Source organism: Eurosta solidaginis, chromosome 1, assembly GCF_040869045.1.
Source record: "Eurosta solidaginis isolate ZX-2024a chromosome 1, ASM4086904v1, whole genome shotgun sequence".
NCBI classification, from domain to species: Eukaryota; Metazoa; Arthropoda; class Insecta; order Diptera; family Tephritidae; genus Eurosta; species Eurosta solidaginis.
In genome coordinates this window covers 321684576-321703681 of record NC_090319.1, presented here as the reverse complement: position 1 = coordinate 321703681, position 19106 = coordinate 321684576, and the positions used below count along the sequence as shown (strand labels likewise).

The window sequence follows — 19106 nt, the reverse complement described above, 5'->3', positions numbered from 1 at the left end:
TGCGAAATCATAACAAATTCGGTACCATACTACCATCATCATCATTAATTGGCGCCTAACCACTTAGGCGATTTTGCCCGCTGCATAACAAGTCCCATTTCCCATACGAAAGAAAAAGGCCGCTGGTTTCCACACTATGCATTTATATAAACATTTTCATGACAACATGGGAATAAAATTAGATCAGAACATAAAATATAATAAAACAAAACAAAAGTTAAAACAAATAAAAAATTAAGATCAAATAAAAAATTAACTAAACTAAATAAGAAAAAATTAAGGGGTCGAGTCGACTGCTGGTACATGCCCAAAAATATCGGGAGAGGTGTCAAAAGACGCGTATTGACTTCGACAACAACAATCCGAAGGCGGAAAAGAAAAAATTGTGTGTCTCTCCGGAGATATTTGCACTTCAAGTTGGCAATTTTCAAGTGGTTGTAGTAATTTTGTTGTGCACTGAAAACAATTTTGTGAACAAAGGGATTTTTCACGCATTTAATTTTGATCCCAGCCCATTGGTGGACCGGCCAGGGTATTTTTTTATAAGCGCGGCCGAAGGCCGCCAATGCAGAATGATATTCTGCGCAAAACTACTATGGATCGCACCCCCGGTTTCTGAGGGACCCGGGGTCATTTTTCGTTAATACTTCTAGACTATTACCAAAATGAAATAAAATAAAACACGTATTTCATATTTAATTTCTAATTATATCATACGTTTTATTTTCTTATACAAAAAAAATTGTAAAACACGTTAATAAAAATCTTTTTGTTGGATGTTATCGATAGCTTATGAAAACGTTGGATGTACATGGCAGCTTTGTATATTCAAACAGCTGATCGTAAACAAAAAATTGAGATAAACATTTTTAATCCTGGCAAACTAAGGCTAATTTAAAAATATAAATATTAGCTGATTTATATAATAGCGGCTCACTATAATGGCGGCAACTCGTTCCCGTCGTTCCAATGCTGGCAACAAGATAGCGAAGCTGCTCAATGAAGAAGAGGAGGACGAATTTTATAAAACTTCTTATGGCGGCTTTGAAGATGAGGAGCAAGATCAAGAATACGTGTATGATACTTCTGATGATTATAATTATAGAAAAATTTAAATATCACATTTTTATAGACAAAAAGATGAAGAGGAAGATGTGGTAGATTCCGATTTTAGTATAGATGAAAATGATGAACCCGTTTCTGACACGGAAGAAGCGCCCGATAAAAAGCGAAAGCGAGGCGGTGTGAACACAAAAGCATATAAAGTGAGACCGAGTGTATTTATATTTAGCATATCTATATAACTTTTTACCCCGTATTAGGAGCCGAAACCTGTTGCAAAGAAGGAAGTAGCAGCGGCGCCTAAAAGAAAAGCTACTAAATTAGTAAAACGGCCAAGACCCAAATTTACTATAATCGATTCTGGCCGGAAATCCATAAGAGCATCAACCGCTATAAAAACCCAAGCCACTAAGATACGCTTGAAGGAAATGGATGATGCTCGCAAAAAGAAGAAGCGTGTGAAAAAGGTAGAAGAATATATGCCTACGCAGGAAGAATTGCTGGCAGAGGCGGTAGTAACTGAGGAGGAAAACATCAAATCTTTGGGTACGAATATTTTTAAAAAGTATGTAAGCACTGAAAGGGAAAAAATTAGGCTGTATAATCATCTTTGGTAGGATTGCCTTAGGGACAAGATATCTATTGTCCAAATTTTAACCCATATCCTTAAATCCTAATATAAACACTTTTTAAGTTAATACGCTGCTATATAATTACAGAGAAATTTCAAAAAATGGAATTGGAAAAGAAAAAGACGCGACCTACTAAACGCGTGTACACAGGACCAATGATTCGTTATCATTCAATAACAATGCCCGTGGTACGCAAACCTACAAAAGGCGCTAATACAACTACTGATTCTACAGATACGGCGGGGAAATTCGAGCGCACATTTATAACACTTGAAAATGATCTAAACGATAAAGTCTTTCAGTCCGTTTTCAAACCGAAGCGCTTAAATAATACCACTGGACATTTATGCCCAATCACGAGGTGCTGGAATCTCTATATATATTTGGTATACAAATAATAGTAAAATTTCATTTCATGGCTTTTAGATTACCTGCTCGTTACTTTGATCCCGTTACTCAGCAGCCATACTATAGCATGCAAGTTTTTAAAATCTTGCGTGAAGCTTACTATTTGCAATTAGAAGAGCGCGGCAATACAGAAAATCCAGACGTGGCTAAATGGTTGGAATGGCGCAAGATTGTTAAAGAAAATCGTGTAAAAGCTGCTGCTAGCAAAGTAAATCCAAACACATAATATTAAACTTAGCCTAAGCCATGCCACTACAATGAAACTCAATTACATAGATATTTCCCTGTTGGCACATTGTAATCATAATTGTTCTGTTTATGTATATTTCATTATATCATATGTAATACAATTTTACCTAATAATAGTACATATATGTATAAATATGTATACAATAATATTTCAACTAAGCTATAGAAATAGCAGATTGTACTTAAGAGTACTCTTTTAGAGATAAAAATAAACACATCCGACGAAGAACAATTTCAGTCTACCATCCCCATAAATATTGGGCATCAAACGTTTGGGTTAACCGATCATCTAAATGGCCATTCGTATCTCACTCATCAGTCTGTGTCGTCGGGCTGGACTGTGATTGTTAAATGAGTGTGTCTTCGTCATGTCCTTCAAAAACCATTAACAACGAATGTTGTGATGGCGAACGTCCAAGGGTCATGCCAACTAATGAACCATCCGGTGAAAGTAAACCGGTCTGCAAACTATTGTTATCGCGATAACCCGATGTAGACGATGTTTGTGATACAGAGTCCCACGAAATCTCGCCGATAGCCTTTGGATGTTCCTCCTGTGATATTTGCGTAACCTGCGAAATAACATAAAAAATCAATGAGAATGTACTCTAGTTTCCATGAAAATATCCCAATCATAATATACTATACTCACAATACTCGGTGGCTCCATAGGTGTAAGACGACTACGCCTCAAACGGAAAGTTTTGCGACTGGATGCCTTTGAACGTTGCAAACGTGATCGTGTATGGTCACCCGAACTATCTTCTGCGGGGCTTTCAGGGGAAAGCGGTGTGGTGGATGTTTCGCCCGAGGAATGTCGAAATTCAACACTCGATACAAAACGTAATTTCGGTGGTTGAGCTTTAAATGGTGCTTGTTGTAGTGATTGCGAGTGCGAAAGCTGGGACATTACTGTTGCCGGAAGAGCGGAAGCCATTGTGCTCGAACTTGTACCATGACTTGAACCGGTAGGCGCGCCGCCAACCGCTGCTGTGCCGCCACCCAGAGTTGGTACAGAACCAGCTGCATTTTCAGCACTTTGACTCTCACTTGTGTGATGATCGCGTCCGGTAGAACTACTCGACAGTGATTCACGTGGAGGATGCAATGTTTGTTGAGAGAGAGTATCGCTGGGTGTACAAATACCACCAGAACCACTACGTGAATCAATCGGCGCTGCGGAGATATGAGAATGCGTTGCCTGGCCGGTCGTGGTACCCGTGAAAATGGAAATAAGTGATGGTCGCTGTTGCGATTTGTGTGTTTCGGCAGTGCTCGTTGCGGCGGGAGTATCAGTTTTCTTTTGATCGGAGCACTCACGATCTAAATCAGAAGTGGAATATATTTTTATTTTACAGTGTAACCAGAAAGAAATCACGTCTACATACCATATCGTTTCTGCTCCAGTTCGTCTCGTAAATCTTTAAGTTCCCTAGCTAACTCCAGCAAAAGTGCACCTTTTGACTTGATCCCTCCTTGAGGTGGCATGCCACGAAGGCGCTCTCGTATTATGAATTGCATATGACGTTCATGGTCTCCAATTGGTGGCTGGGAAATCTGTTAACAGCGAAAAGTGCACAAAATATGTAAAAGGAAGATTTGGTGGAACGGAGTTATTAAGCTAGAAACACTAATCGTAATAAAAATAGTATAAGATATCACTAGAATCCAAGGAAGACAGCCCGGGCTCAGACCTGAGCCTTTCCGCCATTGAGATAAGAATGGCGAAACTCATGGTGAACATCATAAAACACTGCTGTGACAAAATAAGTAAAAAAGAGGGTTTGGGAAAAAACCGTGACTGAATCATTATGTATGAAACTTATGAATTTAAGAAGTCTGTGGTGTAACGACCTATACCACAAGAATTTGTTTTATTAAGATCACGAGGTCCGCAGACACACAGCTAATATTTCTTACAATAAGTAGTAGATGTAATGGTTGTGTTGTACACTGAAGTCTATGAATGGTATCCGTAACACGATATTCGAAATTCTTTGGCCGAGTTACGAAAAACCACAAAAAGTCTTACATTCGGACGGAGAAGAAATATACTCTATAAGCGGGCAGTGATGCTTATTATAAAGTATGAAATGTTAAAATCAAAAATCTAAAAATATGTAAGGGCAGATAGATACATACTACATACCTTATGTAAAATGAACGACATCAAAGCTATGTACAATGGTGTCCTATGAGTCACTACAAATTCGAGAAAACTCCAAAGATCCGGAGCAGCTTCATTTCGTCGTCCTAAATCTCGCATCACACGTACAATTCGTGGCCATTCATTTGATAAGCGACTTTCAAAGCAAATACATACAATACGTAAAGCCAAAAAGGCGGCCTGATATAAAGAACCAGATATGCGAGCAGGTCGCTTGGCATCGCGACTTCCAGTAAATGTCAACGATCCAGCACGCAGATCACCACCAACACGATTGGTTTGAATAACCGCCTGACCGGTGCGCCCAGCCGGTGGGCTCATTGCATTAAGCACAACAGTTAACAGAAAGGAGACATCGGTCATCTTAAGATCCCCAATATCGGAGACCCCACGACCTGAGCATACCTTCAAGCACAGTGGCATAATCAAATGCATTAGAAAACCTTCGGCCTTTTCTTGTGTGGCAAATTCGCTACCACCACATATTTGTATTAACGAGAAACAATCTACTGGACTAACCACTTGTAGTGCGACCAAACGCACGACTGTTGAACAAAAGAAGGCCGGAGGATTCTGAGACATCAAAGCAGCACCTGCGCTTGACACACCACCTTCGCCGGCATTCGTTCCTTCGTTTACAATTAAATTTTGCACGGTGCTTATCAATGTTTTCATCTGTTGCCAATGTAGTACGTAAGGATGCCGTACAATCGTCTCATGTATGCCTTTTAGCAAACCAGCTGCTGCTTCCCAATCTGTGTTGCGGCGAATGGAAGGTTTCTTTGATATTTTCAAAAATACCTTATCAACACGTCTCAGTATAGTGATCAGAGAATTACGTAATGCATCATTTGACCACTCGGCACGAGGAAGAATTGCCTGCATATACCGCTGTAGACCACGACAAGCCATAGATTCGGGATCGTAAGGTGAGACTTTTAGTAATGAATGCGCAATTTCAGCCAAACGAATATGACACTTTGCGTCTAATACCTCCGTGGGTTTGTTATCGCTCGGCAACTTTTTCGATAATTCCATTAGACGTGTACTGGATTTACTAAGAAAATCCCCCACCACTGATAGTAGTACATCACGTGGACGTCGATACTCTGTACGTATCATTTCCGAGTCTTCGCAGATATCCATTATATTTTTGGTACGTGGATCATTCACATATTTCGAATGTGATTCCTCCTCAAAGTCAAGACCCGGTGAACAAGGTGGACCCCGACTGCAGTTTCGTTGTGATGAACCCTTATGCTCTGGGCTGTTGCGGTAAGGACCATTGTAACTCTTTGCCAAACCCTCACAATTGTGCACCATGGTGCGTATAGCAACAGCCAGCTGTAGAATGATATCACGTTCAGATTTTCCTTGCAGGGGAATGTAGCTTGGGGATTGAATTTGTTGAAGATAGCATGGCAGAATGGCTTCTAAAATGATCTGAGGGAAACATTTTATGGAAATATAAATTTATTTTGTCTATAATTTAAGCTACAAACCAGCATTTGATAACCACGTGTGCTCTCGGCGGAGTATGAAACCACCATTACGCATAGTGTGATGCAGTCCAGCACTGTAACGTCACCATCCTCATCGTGATAGCAGAAGTCGATTGCTTTCAGTGGTTTGGGTTCTTTCACAAGTTCACCGATATTTAATGGATCGGGCGAAGGATCTTCCAAACTAAGCAATAGGTTGAATAAGCAGCTCGATTGTACCTGAAAAAAACTCAGTTCTTTGGAGTAACATAGTTCTCTTGAGAGTAAAAGAGTTATTTCGAGCTCTGAGCGCCTTTCTGGGGTGAAGTTAGAAGCAGAGTACTTTGAGCAAAGTGGTTATAAGAATGATAGTTTGTTAGTAGCCCACACGGATCCCAGTTCAACTTGTAATGGACCTTCCCACTTGGATACTGTTTTACTTTAAAACGCCTTCTCTGATTTCATAGTGAAATTCAAACGGAACTGTAGGTAAGCTGGGTCAAGTCCCGGGAAAAGCAATGTCAAAATTCTTAAGAAAAGGGATTTCTAAGCGCCATAAAATCGTCTCGCCAATTTGTAGGAAACAATGAAAAAAGTGGCACTACCAAATTGGAAGAGAAGCTCGGCCTAATATCTTCCCCCTAGTGAAGTATATTATAAGGTTATGAATATAAGCTAGAAGACGAAGAGAAGTGCCCCACAACCGCAGCTACTGTAAGTCTTTTAAAATTTAAATACATTTTTTAATTTTACCTAAGAGAGCTGTTTCCGTCCTGATCTCGGAGACGATCCAATTGTAATATAATATTCCAAATTTCAAAGATTTGTGAAAACTATTTCCAAAGGAAGGCGAGAGAAGATCGGAGTGTTTGAGAGAAAAGTTCTCAGGAAGATTTATGATCCTGTACGTGATGCCGACGTGGAGTAACGATGAGCTATATGGGCTTTACGCAGATATGAAGATAGCGCAGCGAATCAAATTCCAAAGGTTTCGCTAGGTAGGTCATGTTATACGAATGGAATAATACACGTTAAGCTAGTATTTGAAATTCTACGTCAGAGGGACTTCCATTTTAGAGATCTTGAATAAGTATAACTGACTTCCAAAGGGTTCAATGCAGAATGTTCAATCAGTCTGGAATACGTATAGTTCTGATGACATTAACTACTTTCGCAGAATGACTTACGATATCTAAAAAGGCCTTAACCCAAAGGTGCTAACACATACCAGAGCGTGAAAGTTTTATTCAGGGAAATCCTTTTCCTTTAGCAACACTTCTCAAAGTCTTCGAGACCGCGGAAATAGTGAGCTAAGTATACGAATAGTGGGCAAGGAAGAATTTAAGAATTTTTTAACCAAAAGGTGAGACAATTTGCTTTGTTCCAATAATGCGTTTGCTACCGAATTAGTCTACGGCAAAGCTCATATTTTTCTTCTTTCACGGATTAATGTCTCTGTGATTGAAGAATGAAGTCTAGCCGTCAACTTCATGATATTGACGCTAGAGTTTGGACCTCAACTAACCTGAAGTTACTCGCTGGCAGGACTTAGCGAAGGGGAAAACGACGTTTCTGACAACATATAAGGCCATCGGATGGCCGGTTATGAACTAGGGTCGCCATCTAGAATGCAGTGGATGAATTTGCAAGCCGATGTAAGAACTCCATCGCCGCACCTCATCTTAAGGCGAAACACTAGTTTGGTCACACAAATCTGCCCACAATAGCGATTACAAGTCTTAGTTACATTCTGGGCCAATTTAAGTCCGCGTCTCATAGAACTGATGGAAACGATTACCTTCAGAGATCCAAATTACACTGGCACAACATATTTCCCGTATGCCCCTTTAACTCATCCAATACCACTTTTCCTCTGTTTCCAAAGCTACGAAATAACAGGTTTCCTGCGCCATTATGATAATTTATGAGCAGATGTCCAGTCTAAGATGGGCTCAATGCTGGCATAAAAACAGCAAAACCAACTACTACAAATCGAAATTTAACTTGACTGACCTTATGCGCCTCCCCATAGGTACCATCTTCGTCTGTGTCGAGTATTGCCGATACCGAACCGAACATTTGCAATATGAAAGGTTTTCGATTGAGCAAATAGAACTGCTTTACCGCATACTCAATGGTGGTTGTGATCAATTTGTTGGTTTGATGTAGCGAATAGACTTGCAAAAGTGTTGGCATAATCATAAAATAGCCATTCGTTGAAAATATATTTTTAAAATTAAAGGCCGCATTTATATAGGTCGCCATTACATAACGCATAATGCAAGAGTCCTCCGCATGCAGAATAGCAGCGCCAGAAAGCACATTCAAGAATAGTTGTATATCGGCAGAGTAGGCGAAATTACCGGCCATCGCTTCGAACATACGAGCAATTAAGCGCACCCACATAAATTTGTGGAGTACATCAAGACCGAGGAGGACCTAAAAAGATTGAAGGTTATATAAAAGTTTATCGAGAAGGAGTAAATGTGGCTGTAAATATATTTAAATTACCTTGCCATATTCACCGCCCTGATGTAGATCCAGATCCACTTCCAATGCTTTGCGTGGAAATGAGGGCAATTTCATAAGTTCCTCATGTAGAAAGACCACACGCTGCACCACCATATCTACATTCTTCAAAATAGCCCAAGTCAAATGGACCTTACCTATTTCGACAAATTTCTTTGTAAGCTCCTGCTTTTGTAAGGCCAAGAAGGAGTCTTCCGGTTTCAAAAGTACCAAACGCACTTCCGGATATTGTGAACGTTTAAAGAAGTACAAGTCGCGTATATACCAATTTGGATTGAGAATTTTATCTGAAAGAGAAGATAAAATTAATAGCAATGTTTTGAGGAATCAATGGGAACCGTAATGACATATTGTTATTGTAAGCGTAAAAACTATACCAGAAGGTTTAGGGGAATGTGCGGACATGGGCAGTCTTTTGCCCGATTTAAACTCTGAACATTCCAGTGATATCAACGGGACTGGTATTAGCACAAGTATAGCGGGAATGACTTTTCTGACCCCGCGAAACTTCGTTTGGGTGTGTAGTTACCTCTTAAAATCAAAGACGTACGAAATGTTCCTCTAAACAAAGGTATCCAAATTAAATTTGGTTCCTAGAACTGTCTGAACATTATGCTTAATAGTTTCCTAAGAAGAGCGGCAGAAGATATAGTTGGCATTCGAAAGGCTGAAGGAACAGAAGAGATGGTCGGCCTTAATATCCTCGTAGTTATGGCTGGAATTGACACACATCACCTCTTCGTCGACTTTAAAGCCGCCTTCGACAGCACGAAAAGGAGCTGCCTATATGTCTGAATTTGGTTTCTCCGCAAAACTTATACGGCTGTGCAAAATGACGTTGAGCAACACCATCAGCTCAGTCAGAATTGGGAAGGACCTCTCCGAGCCGTTCGAAAATAAACGAGGTTTCAGACAGGGTGACCCCCTATCGTGCGATTTCTTTAATTTGATGCTGGAGAAAATTATACTAGCTGCAGAACTTAGCCGCACTGGAACAATATACTATAAAAGCGTGCAATTACTGGCATATGCTGATGACATTCATATCATCGGCTTAAACGCCCGCGCTGTTAGTTCTGCTTACTCCAAACTGGAAAACGAAGCGGTAAAGATGGGTTTGATGGTGAATGAGGACAAAACGAAGTACCTGCTGTCATCGAGCAAAGAGTCAGCGCATACGCGCCGTGGCAACCACGCTACGGTTGGCAGCCATAATTTCGAAATAGTAAAAGACTTTGTTTATTTGGGAACCAGCATCAACACTAGCAACAACATCAGCACTGAAATCGAGCGAAGAATCAATCTTGCCAATAAATGCTACTTTGGACTAGGTAGGCAATTTAAAAGTAAAGTCCTCTCTCGGCGATCGAAAATTACACTCTACAAGTCACTTATCGTACCCGTCCTGCTATATGGGGCAGAAGCATGGACCATGACAACAGCAGATAAAGCGGCTTTGGGAGTGTTCGAGAGAAAAGTTCTTCGAAAGATTTATGGACCTCTACGCGTTAGCGATGGCGAGTACCGAAGAAGATTTAATGATGAGCTGTACGAGCCATACGCAGACATCAACATAGTCCAGCGAATTAAAACGCAGCGGCTGCGTTGGCTAGGCCATGTTATGCAAATGAAAGACGACGCTCCGGCCAAGAAAGTGTTTCTATCGGAACCCACCTATAGAAGCAGAGGTAGAGGGCGGCCCCCCACTCCGTTGGAAGGACTAGGTGGAAAACGATTTAAACTCCCTTGGTGTGACCAATTGGCGCCGGTTGGCGGAGCGACTGGCGCGCCTTGTTGGACGGCCATAACCGTTTAGATGGTTAAGTGCCAATTAAGTAAGTAAGTGAGTAAGTTATGGCTCGTTTGGGTGCAGAAATGGTAGAACATGCTATACACGTGTATACGGATGGTTCAAAATTAATGGAAGGGGTTGGGTCTGGTGTTTACTGTGTCGACCCAGAAATAAGTAGATATTACAGGCTGCCAGATTACTGCAGCGTTTTTCAAGCGGAATTTATAGTAGTGAAGAAAGCAGCAGACATTCTGGAGGAAGCGTGCTTAACCGTTTGTCTGTCCCATGCATGAAAGCACGTTAGCTGTCTCTATGAAACATCAATACAAAATAAAAGGAATCTGTTTAAATACTGGCCGTTTTAAATTTAAAATTTTACGGCGATTCCCCGAAATGTGATTTTTCTTCTTTTACATCTTGCTAACGCCATTTCAGTGTTTGGGTTTGAAGTGAAAACATATAATTCAGTAATTGCTACCGCAGGTATAGTAAAAAATTGAAGGTTTCAGTGAAGATGTGCCTCAAGATATTGTGGAAGTGTTTTCAGACTTTGACGAATGCGACTATATCGAAGTGATAAATTTCTCAGAAGAGGAAGAGGATGAAACCCAAAAAGAAGAAGGTAAAATGTCTGCATTAGAAACTCATGCCGACCAGCTATATGGTAAGAATGGACGTGCATGGAGTACTTGATGCAGCCCAGTGACTCAGCCAAAATAGCAGATATCGTACGTGATAAACAGGGAATACCCAGCCGATGCGCTCAAGATATTCTTAATTTCAGCATATAATCAGACTGAGAATCGTCCAATTTATCGAGCAACAATGTCCTTGAAGCGTTTCGAGCTGTTCTTGTTTGGGATATGTTTCAGGCTTGTCTAAAGGACATATATAAACCTTCTGCCTATTTAACTATAGATGAGCAGCTAGTGACAACTCGACTGCGTTGTTCGTTCCGTCAATACCTACCATCGACGTACGACCAGGGAAGTACGGTATCAAAATATTTTGGTGCTGTGGCGCAACAAACAGTTATCCAATGAAAGACGAAATATATATTGGTCATCAACCAAATACAGACAGAGCACAAAACTACGCAATGTCCCTAGTAAACAGAATAAATGGGCCGTGGCTTCGAAAAGTTAAGTGTTCACTTCGGCTGACATCTTATTTATTGGCTTATTCTCTTCTCATATACTTGTTATAGGTCGAAGTTTACCAATGGATAGTTTTTTCATAAGGGTTGAGTTAGCTGAGCAAATGCTAACACAACACACTACTATTGTAGGAACAACTTGGAAGAATAAGGCAGATATACCCAAAGAGCTTTTAGCAGTAAAGGGAAGACAGGCAGAAACTAGCATCTCTTGCTTCAACAAAGATCTTACTTCGGTTAGTTAGATTCCAAAAAAAGGAAAAATTGTTATCATGCTATCTACTCTGCATCACACTTGCGAGGTTGATTCTGAACAAAAAAATAAGCTTTTCATTATCTAGGTCTATAACCAATATAAAGGCGGCGTCGATACTCTAGATCAGCTGGCTTCTACATATACATGCAAGAGAAAAACTTTTACAATATGATCGATGTTGCTGCCGCAGCTGCTTAAAATTTGTATAACATCAAATTCCCTAATTGGAGCACTACGAAACGCTGCAAACTATTTCTACTTGTAGAACGTCTGGCGAACGCCAATATCTGTAAAGGATAAGCGGCATGTGTAATACGCAAAATGGGATATTCAGTGATAGGAGTATCAGAGACGTCTGAGCCATCAAATTCTCGGAAACGTTTGCGATGCGCGGAATGTCCTCGATCAAATGATCGTAAGGTAAACACTTATTGCAAATGGTGCTAGAAACCCACTTATAAGGAGCATTCTTGCATGATACGGGGCAAATGCGTAAGTGCCGAGGAGGACCACAGCGAGAACAAGATGGATTCGGATTAAATTCGTTTGAAAATCTAAATTTTTACCACTAATTTTGTGTTTATTTTTATTAATAAATGACGTTTTTCTAAGGAATGATAAATAACTAGACCTATATTTCCTCAAAAGCACTTGGGGTCAGTGTGACCCCAAAGGACAACAAGTGTGAGTTTAGACTTTAAGTCAAAATATGAGGCTTTAGGAAATTATTGTAGGGTTCCATTCATTCCGAAAGCGTTAATAATTGGGTTTTCAGGGATGTCCGAGAAGCTGGAATACGCGAGAATTGAGGAAATATAATTATAACAAATTAAAGTGGCCTGTGGTCAAATAGACCCCAAGGGACCGACAAACGGTTAAGCTGCAGTCGCGTCAATTTATATATTGATAGTCAGGCTGCGATTAAGGCAATAATATCACACAGTACTTCATCAAGAAGTGTTCTGGAATGCAAAGAAGCATTGGAAAAAGTTCGCTCAGGCCGGACCATACAACTTTACTGAGTTCTCTGTCATAAAGGGATAAAAGGTAACGAAAAGGCCGATGAGTTGGCAGAGGAGGGTGCAACACTCGCTGAGTGAACGATAGACGTCCCAATCCATTTGGGAGAAATTAAAAAGAGGCAGGAGTTGCATATGATCCACAAAGCAGGAACGGCGTGGACAAAAGCGCGGAGCTGCAAAATTTCAAGATCATGTGTAAATCCTACGATATTAGACTTACAAAGTGGCTCATATCTCTGAAGAGAGAAGACTTAAGGCTCACGATGGGCATACTGACTGGACACTGCCTTCTGGCGTCACATGTTTATAAGTTAGGCCTCGTCAGTAACAGCAAGTGTAGGAAGTGTGAGCTGCAGGAAGAAACGGTTAAGCACGTTCTGTGTTTATGTCCTGCGCTCGCCAGGTCAAGTCTCCAGCTATTAAGGGAGGCAGGGTTGCAAGATCTTGAGGCAGAAATTAAGCTGGGTCCTAGAAAACTGCTATTATTTGCCAAGAGGACGCAGTTATTCTATAGCATATGTCCTGGCACCTGATTGGGGTTCTTCCGTTTGGTCGTCAAACAAATTCTGGTAACACTATGGACACATTCAGTCGATGTGAGGTCTTTATTGACTGGCCAGTTCAACCTAACCTAACCTATGGCTCGTTTTCAGACTGAATTCAATCAAGAGTCAAGGGTTTGTGGAGTCTGTGGACCTTATGCCACTCTATTAACTCGACAGAAATGTGCTTAAAATAGAAACATACACGCATGAAGTAGTAACACTGGAATCGTGCCTGTGTCGCAATTAGTGGGATCATGCCGGTGGAACTGGAAAGGTTCCAATGCATTGAGCATTGATGTAGTTTGAGGTAGACGAGGTGAACTACATAAGAGTTTCGCTATCATGTAAAGCATTACTCACCATGAACAAAGTGGCTTTTCAGATTATCGTGTTAAGGACGATAACTTCAATTTGGTTGGTCAGTGTAGTGGGCCATAAATCTGGCAAATCGATATAGCGCTTATCTGCTTTGTTTGCCAGTGAATCGTAACAGACAGGGCAACGAGATGACCGATGTGTAGGTACGGTTGAGAATGGATTTTCGTGTCGAAAAAGAACTGCATACCCATGAGCTTGGTCAAAGGTCCCATCTCTCAGCACTGACATAACGAGATCAACAATATGTGAAAGCGAATATAAGGCGTTTTATGGACCTCTTATGGTTCTTATGGCATCTACAAATTTTGGTTTTGGAACTGTTTGAAAACTCATCGAAACTCATGACGAAAACCGAACTGTAAGCGATTGGTACCGCCACGAAGTCACATATGTAGGGCGAACTTCTTTGAAAAGATAGTAAAGTTTATCCTCCGAAGAGACCGTACATATCTTTGATAGGATTGGGATTAGTAGTGGCATCATACTGGGCTTCCTTCCTCTTGGAAACCAGGAATATATAGAAATAGGGTGGTATTAAAGAAACGCAACCTTTCAAAGGAGTTGTCATCACGATTTATCCTGTTTACTTAGCAGCCGTAGCACTGGATCCAAGTTCCTCATGAAAGGTGAATATTCGACGTGGTTATATCAAATAGTTACCGAAGTGGTCAAGCTAGCCCCTTAATTGTGCTATTTTCGGATCAATATCCGACATATTCCCATCAAATCGATGAAATTTCCAAAGACTTTCGCATAGTCTTCTTATCGCTACAGCAGGAAGGAGAAGATGAGGTGTCAATTTCTTATTTTACATAATATGTTTGCACGTCCTCATAAAAGACCCTTAATCCAAAGGCTCAACAAGTTTTAGTATCATACCACAAAAATTTCAACTTACTGCTTTTGTAATCTACCAGACAGTAATGACTTATGCTCTTTTTATCCACTGGATAATAGTCCAAAGCCTCCTTTAACAATTGACAGAACAAAGTATCTTCCTGAACGGGAAATTGCGATGGTATATTACAATCGTCATCTGTGGGGCCGTGTACGACAATTTTCTTTGCTGCCGGTACATTGGCCGTCAACAAGATGGAAGCATCACACTGCTCTTTACGAAGAATTTGTTTTAGATCTTTAAACATGATACCGTGAACGCTGTGGACGACCATCCAAAGCACCGAGAGAGCTGAACCGACGAGCTAGCAAAGAAATGACAATTTTTAACTATCATAACCTAGGATAAAAAAATGTACCTCCTGCTTATGCTCATTGGAGGAGCGCACATAGAACATGATGTAACCAATAATTGAGTTGTAGAGCGCAAAGGCGGCTTGCTGTGGCAAACGTGGCACAAACCGTATCAAATGACGTAACAACTTAAACATTTGATCTTGACGATCGCGAGTTAAGCGTTCAAAGACATATCGCAAGAATAAAGCTGACTCCTCAACAAGACAAACCCAAATGGCCTTAAAGAAGAAAGAAAGGACGATTTTTATTATGGGTTTAGTTAAAGCGACGTACAACTCACGAAATGTACCACTCACCTGATATGCAATCTCATACACCGCATTACCATCCGTTCCAATGGCTGCATCATCTAAGCAACCAACAATCTGCATTACGGACGAGCAAAGCACCGAAGGAAATAGGGAATGCGCATGATGCATATGTATGCGTGTGCCATCTAAATCCTCTTCACCTTCGTGATCTTCATGTTCCATGCCAGGTTCGTGTGATGCTTGTTGGCTGATCGGTATTGTCGTGATGAGGAAGCTATGACGTTCGGCGCGTTGTTTGTCACGTTGTTGACGTAAAGCATTACGTATGGCCTCGGTTTGCTGCATTTTTCGGCTCTTAGTTGCTGTGACCAATGAACGCTGAAAGATAGTGCAAGTTTTATAGACTGTAATGGAACAATGTGGAGAATTGAGCTTACATGGCGATCTTGATTGAGTGTAACATCCATATCTTTAGTTTGCTGCACTGGCATCCAAGGTGGATCAACTACTGGCAAACTTTCGATGCCAATTTTTGGAGAGGGTAAAGTAAACTCAATTCCACCAGGGGGTACTTTAAAAGTGTGGTCGTGCGCATTTTCTTCCATGCGTGGCCAAACATGAAAGCGACTTTTCCAAAGTACGAGATACCTGAAAAGGAAATAATTATATATATTACTAATAGTTAGTGATAGGGATAGGGATATGGATGAGGCTAGGGATAGGGATAGTGATAGGTCTTCGGAAACCGCAACAGGTCTTCTTAAAATCACTTCTTGCGAAAGGAACAAGACTTTGAAGTGTACATAAACTCGTTTCAGAGAAGGTGTGAAAGTGCTCAAACTTGCCCGAAAGACCTCGAGCAGAGAAAGGCAGCTCTATCACACTGCCGATAGGTAGCAATTTAGAAAGGTGCTCTACCGGTAACGTTGCGTCCATACTTACCTCTGTATAGCTCCAATGCGAACATCTGGATCCTTGCTCTTCAAAGCACGTTGCATTATATCGAATGCGAAATTTTGGGCCTTCACTGAACCCATTAAAAAGACAGCTGCGCTGGCAGAGGCGGTATCTTGATTCGTATCGAGTAGTAGCTCCCAAGCGGCTGGCATAGCTTCGATAACCATTTCTTCGGTTAGGATGACAGCGCCTTTTAACATCGTGGCAAATGGATAATGAAATAGTGTGCGTATGTGAAAGCGTTGATACTTCAATATCGCCGGCTCATCCAATTCTTTTTTCTCCTTTTTCTGATGAAAAGCATCAGCAAGCCGTTCAGCAATCTCTATATCGGGGTCGTCGCTAACACTTAAATAAGAAAGACAATTTTTTGGTTAAGCAAAAAGCGATTGAGCTCTCTGCTGGATCGAGCTTCGATTAAGTCAACTAAACGGTTGCTTACCGATCACGTCGCGAGAGACTATCCTTGCGCTTAGAAGGCGATGTATATGTTGAACTCTGTTCAGAAACTTTACGAGCTGAACGTGAACGCGCCTGTTGGGACTTAGATGCAGCACTTACTGGCACGGTAGGCTCCACATTGGGATGTTCGATATCATATGTAAAACCAAATTCCTCACCACAGACCTATTTATAAATATAATAATTGGATTTGGGTCCAGAAAAACTTATATGAGCTTCTAATTTACCTTCCTCGTCGCCTTTATCAAACGCGTACAAGCACGCATATGTCGCTTATAACAATAGGGATGACAATAGCCTTTGTGTGAACAATAGTAATTGTAACTTGTGATAAGATCTATAACGGATTTAAGCCAAGGCATATTTTTTGCAGTGTCATCAGTTTCATTGGAGTCTGTTGGAGATTCGGGCTGTTGATCATCACTCAAAATTCCTGGTGATTCCTCACCACTCACCATACCCTGCTCGGAGGTGTCACTGCGATCGGACAGAGACGAAACTTTGCGACGCGACTGAATTGAGTCCACGCGTTTGACTTAATAAAAAGAAGATAGAGAGATTTTATTTTTAGAAATTTCACGCGCCCAACGCTTTTATTTAATTGTCTTATCAACGCCATAGATTGATGAGAAGTGTGATGACTAGTACCTAGGACCTACCTAATTATTTTCTAGCTTTTAGTATTATTATTACTTCATGTAAGTATTGTTTTCAATAAAACCGTGTAACTTAAACATTTTTTTAAATTATTTTATTTTCTAGTTTTTAGTCTTTATTTAATTGCCTATTATTTCTCATTCTATTTAGTTCATTTAGTGACTCATTATTACAAGGACTCTTTCCTAACAATTTGTTACAATATAAGTCCTTAATACATAATCCTTCCAAAGACTTTACTCGACTCTGCGCCACGTATGCTTGTCCCTCCTCCAACTCCAAAATATTTTTATGTCACTTCTACCGGACTGTATGTAATATTTGTTCCAAATATGAGCCAAGTCGGACATCATAGGTCGTTTTCTATTCATGCATGTATTATGTGTTCCAAATATGAGCCAAATCGGACCACAAATACGATTTTTGTCAATATCTCGATCATTGCGCCACCTAGCGGCGATTTTTTCATAGGTCGCTTTCTATTCTTGTATGTATTATGTGTTCCCAATATGAGCCAAATCGGACCACAAATATTATTTTTGTTAATATCTCGATCCATGCGCCACCTAGCGGCGGTTTTTTCTTAGGTCGCTTTCTATTCTTGTATGTATTATGTGTTCCAAATATGAGCCAAGTCGGACCACAAATACGATTTTTGTGAATAGCTCGATCCTTGCGCCACCTAGCGGCGATTTTTTTCATAGGTCGCTTTCTATTCTTGTATGTATTATAAGTTCCAAATATGAGCCAAATCGGACCACTTACTTACTTAATTAATTGGCGCTTAACCGTCTAAACGGTTATGGCCGTCCAACAAGGCGCGCCAGTCGGCGCCAATTGGTCACACCAAGGGAGTTTAAATCGTTTTCCACCTGGTCCTTCCAACGGAGTGGGGGCCGACCTCTACCTCTGCTTCCATAGGCGGGTTCCGATAGAAACACTTTCTTGGCCGGAGCATCATCTTTCATTCGCATAAAATGGCGTAGCCAGTGCAGCCGCTGCGTTTTAACTCGCTGGACTATGTTGATGTTTGCGTATAGCTCGTACAGCTCATCATTAAATCTTCTTCGGTACTCGCCATCGCCAACGCGTAGATGTCCATAAATCTTTCGAAGAACTAACTTTTCTCTCGAACACTCCCAAAGCCGCTTCATCTGCTGTTGTCATGGTCCATGCTTCTGCCCCATATAGCAGGACGGGTACGATAAGTGACTTGTAGAGTATGATTTTCGTTCGCCGAGAGAGGACTTTACTTTTCAATTGCCTACCTAGTCCAAAGTAGCATTTATTGGCAAGATTGATTCTTCGCTGGATTTCAGTGCTGATGTTGTTGCTAGTGTTGATGCTGGTTCCCAAATAAACGAAGTCTTTTACTATTTCGAAATTATTTTTGTGAATATCTCTATCCTTGCGCCACCTAGCGGCGATTTTTTTCATAGGTCATCTTCTATTCTTGTATGTATCATGTGTTCCAAATATGAGCCAAATCGGACCACAAATACGATTTTTGTGAATATCTCGATCCTTGCGCCACCTAGCGACAATTTTTTTCGTATTATTGCATTGTCATCGGGTTCTGGACTATATTCCAAGTTTCAAGCTTGTAGCTTATCGGGCAGTTATTTAAATTTTAATTACAAAATTCGTTCACAACGGCAGCCGGGCAGCCTGTCAAGTCAACCTAAATAAAACCGTTTAAAACGGGGATTATTGTATCACGAGTTATAATCCTTCGAAGAAAGATTTATTTAATATCTATAAAAAATCAATTTTATATTAAACATTCGGGGGTCAACCTCCAAAAATACTAATAAGATTTATCCTGTAAACTTTTAGTCCTTTACCATT

The 19106-nt window shown here is 40.7% G+C and overlaps 2 protein-coding genes across 32 annotated transcripts in view; one reads left to right on the top strand and one right to left on the bottom strand.

Annotated features, from left to right (window-relative positions):
• The first annotated feature begins 817 nt into the window (after positions 1 to 817).
• YL-1 (Vacuolar protein sorting-associated protein YL-1) lies at positions 818 to 2583 on the top strand. Its single transcript, XM_067761844.1, has 5 exons — positions 818 to 1075; positions 1133 to 1265; positions 1323 to 1608; positions 1782 to 2055; positions 2121 to 2583. Exons 1-5 carry the CDS (start codon positions 942 to 944, stop codon positions 2326 to 2328), a joined length of 1035 nt encoding a protein of 344 aa, XP_067617945.1. The 5' UTR covers positions 818 to 941; the 3' UTR covers positions 2329 to 2583.
• unc80 (unc80, NALCN channel complex subunit) overlaps positions 2382 to 19106 on the bottom strand; it is an 81441-nt gene continuing 64716 nt past the window's right edge. For all 31 annotated transcript variants that reach the window (XM_067761818.1, XM_067761811.1, XM_067761820.1 and 28 more), the window contains 14 exons: positions 16829 to 17136; positions 16582 to 16766; positions 16125 to 16487; positions 15620 to 15830; positions 15228 to 15560; positions 14934 to 15149; positions 14576 to 14879; positions 8511 to 8815; positions 8013 to 8438; positions 6021 to 6239; positions 4501 to 5961; positions 3740 to 3908; positions 3004 to 3674; positions 2382 to 2923 (listed from right to left, as the gene is read on the bottom strand). In XM_067761818.1, coding sequence (XP_067617919.1) covers positions 2699 to 2923; positions 3004 to 3674; positions 3740 to 3908; positions 4501 to 5961; positions 6021 to 6239; positions 8013 to 8438; positions 8511 to 8815; positions 14576 to 14879; positions 14934 to 15149; positions 15228 to 15560; positions 15620 to 15830; positions 16125 to 16487; positions 16582 to 16766; positions 16829 to 17136 — 5396 coding nt within the window. In that variant the 3' untranslated portion in view covers positions 2382 to 2698. The remainder of the gene's footprint in view (positions 2924 to 3003; positions 3675 to 3739; positions 3909 to 4500; positions 5962 to 6020; positions 6240 to 8012; positions 8439 to 8510; positions 8816 to 14575; positions 14880 to 14933; positions 15150 to 15227; positions 15561 to 15619; positions 15831 to 16124; positions 16488 to 16581; positions 16767 to 16828; positions 17137 to 19106) is intronic.

Bases quoted from the DNA above. Each gene is read 5' to 3' on its own strand.
- YL-1 (XM_067761844.1), top strand. From the start codon at position 942: ATGGCGGCAACTCGTTCCCGTCGTTCCAATGCTGGCAACAAGATAGCG. The intron at 1,609-1,781 runs GTACGAATATTT...ATATAATTACAG, and splicing joins GGAAAACATCAAATCTTTGG to AGAAATTTCAAAAAATGGAA. The intron at 2,056-2,120 runs GTGCTGGAATCT...CATGGCTTTTAG, and splicing joins CATTTATGCCCAATCACGAG to ATTACCTGCTCGTTACTTTG.